This window comes from Pygoscelis adeliae, unplaced genomic scaffold (genome assembly GCF_000699105.1).
Source record: "Pygoscelis adeliae isolate BGI_AS28 unplaced genomic scaffold, ASM69910v1 Scaffold4, whole genome shotgun sequence".
NCBI classification, from domain to species: domain Eukaryota; kingdom Metazoa; phylum Chordata; class Aves; order Sphenisciformes; family Spheniscidae; genus Pygoscelis; species Pygoscelis adeliae.
The window spans coordinates 7,129,847-7,137,174 of NW_008824986.1; the positions used below are offsets into that span (position 1 = coordinate 7,129,847).

General features: G+C 38.3%; 1 protein-coding gene across 1 annotated transcript in view; it reads left to right on the forward strand.

The window, feature by feature from the left end:
* The window catches only part of TCERG1L (transcription elongation regulator 1-like), a 188,312-nt gene extending 182,031 nt beyond the window's left edge, over positions 1-6,281 (forward strand). The window contains exons 12-14 of the mRNA XM_009326008.1: positions 1,173-1,262; positions 4,436-4,554; positions 6,125-6,281. Of these exons, the coding sequence (XP_009324283.1) occupies positions 1,173-1,262; positions 4,436-4,554; positions 6,125-6,281 (366 nt within the window). The remainder of the gene's footprint in view (positions 1-1,172; positions 1,263-4,435; positions 4,555-6,124) is intronic.
* Positions 6,282-7,328: the final 1,047 nt, after the last annotated feature.

The following is a 7,328-nucleotide window of genomic DNA, read 5'->3' on the forward strand; positions in this document are numbered from 1 at the left end:
CTGCTGCTGGTCCTTCTGAAGGGGGGAAAACCCCAAACCTCAGGACTTCACCACCTGCGTGGGCACGGAGGGTGAACCCCAAGCTGCGAGAAGACAACGTTTGGAGGAGGCAGCCCTGAACCACTGCGCATCTGGAAAGTTACCCTGAACCTCGACATTTCTGAGCTTCCAGTGCTAACCACTCTAAAAGGAAACCCAGTCCATTTAAACCCACTTTGCTTCATCAGCGCTTTCCTGTTTGACTGTTAATTACTTTAATTATACTTCACATACTTAATTTTTTTAGTGAATTTACTCTTCTTTGTAATGAGATGGAGTGATTAGAATATTTTATGTTACTCCAGAGTTTTCTGTAACAAACTAATTAACAGTGATGTTGTATAAGGTACCGAAATCAGGCTGGGGATTTCCGTGCTATGCTCCCAGACTGTCATTTTGTAAAAGCCCCGGGCAAAGGGGACTGGGCAAGTGAGGGACCTGCTCAGATTCGTGGTGGTCCTTACAGCCCACTCACCGTAAAGAGGTTTTGGTGAAGATGGAAGAACCTCTGTAGGAGCGTGATATTCTCATTTCATGTGGCTGCAGGAATGTGTGCGATGCACGAGGCTTGGGTGGACACCCAGGGTCCCACTCCGGAGAGCTGGATTCAGCAGAAAAGGGGAGAAGCCTCGAAATGGAGGAGATGTGACAGCCATGCTGTTGGAGGGAAGCGGCACATTTGCTACAAAAACATGGTGCTTTGAAGATGTTCGTTATTAGTTCTTCAGTGTGTGCATGCATTGACAGCCTCGTTTGGGTTATAATTTAAGTTTTGGAGAGGAGGGGAGTTAAAGCTGAGATAATTACTTAAATGGAAATTGATACTTCTGTTGTACAAAGGGGATAATAAAATGGCATTTTCCTTTCTGCTACAGATTCTTTCCATCAAAAATGTGGAATAAGCGTCTCCCAGATACTCACTGAGATGTCCTAGAGGAAATCAATACTAATGGTGTGGGGGCGACCAGGGCCTTGCCAGAAACAGATTAATATTCAACTTCCAACCACTCTGAGGCATCCTTTAGAGGGTTCATTAGCTTTCTGAACTACTCTTTTGCTTCACCTTGGAACATTTTCTTCTTTCACATCCTTATTAAAATTCCTTAATGCAACTGTGTTTGTGTACTTCACAGGTTTCAGCATTTTCTACATGGGAGAAAGAGTTACACAAAATAGTATTTGATCCACGCTACCTTCTACTAAATTCAGAAGAACGTAAACAGGTGAGCATTACCTCCAGCGTAGCTTCTGATTGGCAGCAAACATCTCCCAAATTAACCATAATAACAGAGTAATTATCTCGGTAGGATAAAACGAATTACATAAAATTAAAATTTCTTTTTTGAGTTTTTCAGTGAGACTCATAATTTAGGCTCTGCTCATAAGAAAGTGCTGTCTCCTTTGAAAAGCAAGTGGTAACAAGTGAGTTTGCCCATAGACACAAGCTACGGTCTCTAGGGTTGTAGAACAACTCCTACTGAGTCTGGGAAACTGGGCTGTAGGAAGGGAAATGGCCATAAGGTAATGTTTCCACTCTGAACTGTTTAGATACTGTAGAGAGACGACTTCATTTTTATTACTTAGAATATTTTCTAGGAGTCTGGCAGTATTTACTGCTATATTTTGCAATAACTAAACTTGCTAGATATAAATGGATAGAGCACTGTGGCTATGCTGGTATCTGTTTGAATGGGTTTAGTTTTTCTGGCAAGCTGCAAAGGGAAGTGGACTTTTTGCTGCCTTGTTTATTTGGGCATTAATTATCACTAGGGACCTAAAAGGACTTGAGGGCTGCAGATTAGTCTAAAAAATTTAGGAGAGATGCAAGGATGTTGCAGAGAAGGTGAATGCTTCCATTCTGTAGTTATTTCTCTTCCTTACCAGTCTTTTGTCATCCTGGAGAAGGAAGAATTTTGAATATGGAATTGTCCATTTTTTAAATAAACACAATGAAAAATGTACTTACTCCTGTTCCATTGCAGTGGGGCCCATATTGTCTTGTGATTCGCCAGAGAGCTTCCTGTAGGTATTTACTGAGGGACTGGGCACATACATCTTCATTTACTCTCTTTCCAATATTTTCTTTCCTAAGAAAAAAAGTGAAATAAAATAATAAGGAAATATGGGAATAAAAATGTAAAAGAAAGTGCTAGACAAGAGACTAAGCGGGGAATTTTGTGTTTATTTCAGGGAATCAGCAAGGGCAAAACCTAGACCTTGATGAGTCAATCAAGATATATTACTTTTTTCATTTTATCAGCCTTGGAGATGATATAATAAAAATACATCACGAATACACAAAATATAATGTGCTTGAAGCACTGCTGAGGGGGACCTTGTTTGTGGGGTATATTTAAGGAAAGGGTTATGAAAAGCGAGTAGCTGGCAGTCCTGTAGGTAGAAACCTGTAGTCAGGTAGAGGTTGGCTCTGAGAGTGACAGTAATTTGGGCTCAGAGCTAAGGTGGAAGAGGGTGATCGTCAGTTGCTCTTCTGCAAAACAGGGTTAAAAAAACAGTAAGCTGGGGAGCACGTGCCAGGTCTGTAATACATTTTAGCTACTAAGCTTGAAGTTAAGATTTCTAGATGTTCATTATGAGTAGTGCCATTTAATTAGACCCCATTTTCCTCCAAGAAGTAGTTCAAGAAGAAGGTTAGAGTCGGACAAGAGTAGATGCCTGATTTAATGAAAGTACTTCTTGAAGTGCAACTCATTAGTAGAAGACATTATTTAGGTTTATGGAAACATTTACCTTCACGGATGCTGGCTGTGTGGCCTGAATAGCGAGCGTCTGAGTACTTTTTAAATGATGCAAATGAATTTACATTGGAGGGGGTTAGAGATGAAAAGTGGCTCACAATGAAAGTGAAGAATGAATGAAGGAATGAATGAATGAATGAGTGCTGGAGCATGGCTGGCTGTACTGCAGTTTTCTTCTTTCCATGGTCAGGCGGATAGGTTGGAAAGGGCAAGGAGAGCGTTTTGACTGTGATGTGCAAGCGTTTGAGGGAACTTCCTCTTGACTTGAACTTGTGTTGAGGTGGGTTTGACTTCCAGGAGTGCAAGCTCTGCTGTCGGTGGGTGTCCTTACACAGCCCGAGGAACATAACGATCTGTATTGAACATCTGCGGTTTGCTCCGCTTACTTACCGATATTTTCCAAGGGATTATTAACAGCTGAAAGATGCTACTATGTTTAAGCAAGGAACAGTGAAGGGTAAAGGAGCAACTGTATTAAAATAATGAGCTATCTGTTAATTTTGATTTATTACCTTCATAATAGCTTCACTGATACGAAAAAGGCAAGTAATAACAGTGTCACCTACTTTATTTGTTCCATTTTTTCCATCTCCTCTTACAAATCAACTTATGCAATTGCATACGGTATAATATATTTAGATTTCCTAGGTTTTTCGTAGTACTTCTTTCATGGCCATTTTTTGTTGTTTACTTTTCCAGTGCTATTTCTTCCCTTTTCCACATACCGTACTAAATACCAGTTGTAATTTGGTTACTTCAGCTTTCATAAAATGTAGATTTGCAGCTGTGCATCTTCATGGCTGATGAGGAAGCAACTGTGGAAGTAACCATGCTAATCATATTTAATGTATGTAATTTGTGGTGAAAAGGATGGTGAGTATGGAAAGTTAATAGCATTTTGAGGAGTAGCTCCTTTTATTCAACAACTTAGCGTGCGACGCTTTTTAGAGTGTGAAACCAGCTGGGCCAGATTTTTGGTGTTAGAAATATGATTAAAGCAGTTGGCAGAATTTTGTGACATAGTGAACTCCTTAACTCCTTTTCAAGACACCAAAAATCCTGATGCTGAGCTCCCTGCTGCATATTTAGCTACCAAATACTGTTAAAGGAAGGTTGCCGACCATTCCAAACACATTAAAGCTTTTGGGTGTATGTGTACAGAGGATCATGTGTAAGCTTGTGTTTTTTGACAACTGATTTGAAAGGTCTTCAGGCTTTTTTGGGGGTAACCTACAGAATATTGATGTTTAGCGTTACAGACATTTTCAGGAATTCTAGCAAGTTGGGAAAGGTGCGAGATCCAAACTAAATAACTGCAATCTGTTGTACAGATGCACAAAAATAATGCTATAGGCATGAAAATGTGAGCAAGACACTAAAGTCAGGAAATTTTGCTTTATGTTGCACTTGATGTTTGAATGAAGATGTTATCTGTCCAAATTATACCTTTTTCCAGCTACTTATTTTGTGAGAACATGATCAGTGCCGCATGAAGCAGATTCAGCTGCATGCGAGTCAGCCTACACTGAGGGCAGATAAGAACTGTAGGTCGTGAGATTGACAGCCCTTTGGTCAAGCATAAATACCATAAAGGCTTTGTTAATAAATACTGTATCTTGTTTCCCTTTCTTGGAAAGATATTTGAACAGTTTGTCAAGACCAGGATCAGAGAAGAGTACAAAGAAAAGAAAAATAAATTATTGTTAGCCAAAGAAGAATTTAAAAAGCTCCTTGAAGAATCCAAGTTATCGCCAAGGTATGGCATTGCCTTATGAAGATTTTTTAAGATAAGCTTTCTCGTTTAGCCTGTGCTTATCAGCCCCGGAACGCTGTAACACTGAACATACTCTTTATAGCAGGCTTGTACATCTAGTGTTAGAATGCTGTGTTGATATTTCTTCCCTAATATTTTACGATATTTTGTTATATTACTGGGAGAGGGAACGTACCGTCTCTCTCTCTCTCTTCCTTTCTGCCTTTCTCATCCAGAATGTGTAATATTTCGCATAACACATTTATTTTATATGCATATATAGTATAATTATAGAACACACATATACATATTAGCTATATAAAATTAGTACCTGAATGTTAAATCTCATTTATATTAGGCATACAGGTGTAACTGGTGAAAAAACGTATTTAGGTTTGTTTTTTGATGGAAGAGAAACATGATTTAACAAAGTTAGTATTAATGCCATATCACTAAATTAAAATAAAGCATGCAATGCAATAACTTATTTTGATTTTTAAGTAATGGATCCAAACCTGCACAGTAGCGAATGCAGTGCTTTAGGATAGCACTTGCTCATTTGTAAGTTACATGAAAATAAAGAGGTTTGTATGTTGTAAGTCTGGTTAAATTGTCGGAACTAAGAAATTACAGTTTTCTCTACTAAAATATGCAGGTAATTGTACAGCACTACCTGCCTAGACACATAGATACAAACAACACATCAGGCTCTATGGAAGTAATAATTATGAGAAGTTCTTTTACCACAAAACTGAGAATATTCTGGGCTAACGTAGCAGCTAAATGCCGGTTCCGGCATTTGTTTTTTTCGTGTTTTCATGAAAACATTCCATGTTTTCAGTCTGCAAGGGCAAAATTGTGCTGGCCTGCAGGACAGAGAACATTTTACCGGTTAATGTTTTTGTTGAGCTAACTGTGAGATCACAGCATCAAAGAAACTCGTCTACCTGCAGTAGTCTCTGGCTTGATTTTAATATGCAATCAAATGCCATGTTTGTATTGGAAAATGCTGGACCTGACAATGAAATGCTCAGGCAAAGCTGCCTGTGGATTTCAATTGCATTGTGTCCATCACTCAAAGTTACAATTAATTTTTTTGCTATTTTTAGAAAAGATCAAACTAGCGTGGTATTTCATCAGGTGTCATGTACTACTGACAGTCAAAGTGCATTTGTTTGCAATTAGACGTGGGTGTGGCCTTCTGCTCTATTATAGGCTAATTATTGAAATACTAGCCATAAGTAGCAGCAGGCATAGATTAAAGCCACAGTAGCCTGTGCTGCAGCAAGTACTGTGTTAATGATTCAAAATTGTCCTGTCAGCTATCACCCAGATTTTTCGAAAACAAAAAATGGAAGTTAAAAATTGTGAGCTGATCTGTGAGTCCAAAGCCTGGACAGTTCTGGCATGGTCTTGCCTCCCTTGTCCAGGGGGTTACCTTCATGTTCTTGTCAAATATTTCCCAGAACACCCATTTTTAGTGTCTGTGTGAAAAGTGACGTGAGATCCAGGTCAAAGACTCTGAGTGTGGAGTGACAAAGTCACAGCTTTAAAATGTCTCTCTTTTCTGCAGAACAACGTTCAAAGAATTTGCAGAAAAGTACGGAAGAGATCAGCGCTTTCGCCTTGTTCAGAAGAAGAAGGACCAAGAGCATTTTTTCAATCAGTTCATGCTTATTCTTAAAAAGAGGGACAAAGAAAACAGGATAAGGCTACGTAAAATGAGATAAAAACTCCTGAAACTGGCAATAAACACACAAGTCCATGCTGTGACTGCAGTAAGAAATTCAAATGAAGGCTAAAGCATTCGGGGTTAAACTTGCAACAGCTTGATGAGGAAGCGGATGTCCCTGAGAAAAACTTTCTCTAAGCGGAGTTTATTGAACATATATTGAATTTGTGAAGGCTGTTCTGCAGGAATCTGAAGGATATTTTGTTCTCAAAGAATTAATGTTTCATATTGAAGCTCTCTTTTGTACAACATCCAGAGTTTGATGTATTTCTAATTGCCATGATTTGTCAATCCCTTAATTGTTTTAATTATGCAAATTACTTGTAATATACACAAATTATGAATCCAATGCAGATTTGTAATTAAGCAGAAGCAGATGCCATCCATAACAATCTCAAGATATTTTCATCATTTAGGGGAATTATCTAAAGCAATCTTTTGGCAACTTTATGCATTAACATAAAGTGTTTAAAGGTACGGTCGTATGCAGGAATTCATTACCTGGTGTTCTTACGTCTCTGTCCAGTTCTATGAGTAGTAGTAATAAGGTATTAATTGTTAACCTTAGTGAAGAGTGTGAAAATCTTGGCATATGTTCCATAGGAAAACTCTAAGTTTCAGAAATTGCTTTCTACTTACCGTGAATGGTGCTTTCAGGCACACAGGCGATAGCAACACTTCTTCGTCAAAGTTCCTAAAAGAAGTTATTTTGTAAAACCATCACAGTATGATTTGAATTATGTTACTGTATGTGAAAAGTCTGCATGAGATTTTTCTCACCATATTTGTATAAATAAATATTTAACTTTTTTAATTAATAAATATTTTAAGCCAATTTTCAGGGGGCTTTAAGTTTCTAAACTTTTTGAAAAATTGGGTAAAATAATGCAGGTCTCATGGTTTTTACTTGAGAGATAGAAAACCAGAGAGAGTCCATACCACTCATGATTTGTATGCAAATTCCACTAATATCAATTGGAGTTCTGAGCATATTGAGAGCAAAATAGTCACTGACTACGAAGGTAGGATATCATGGCTAGAGTAA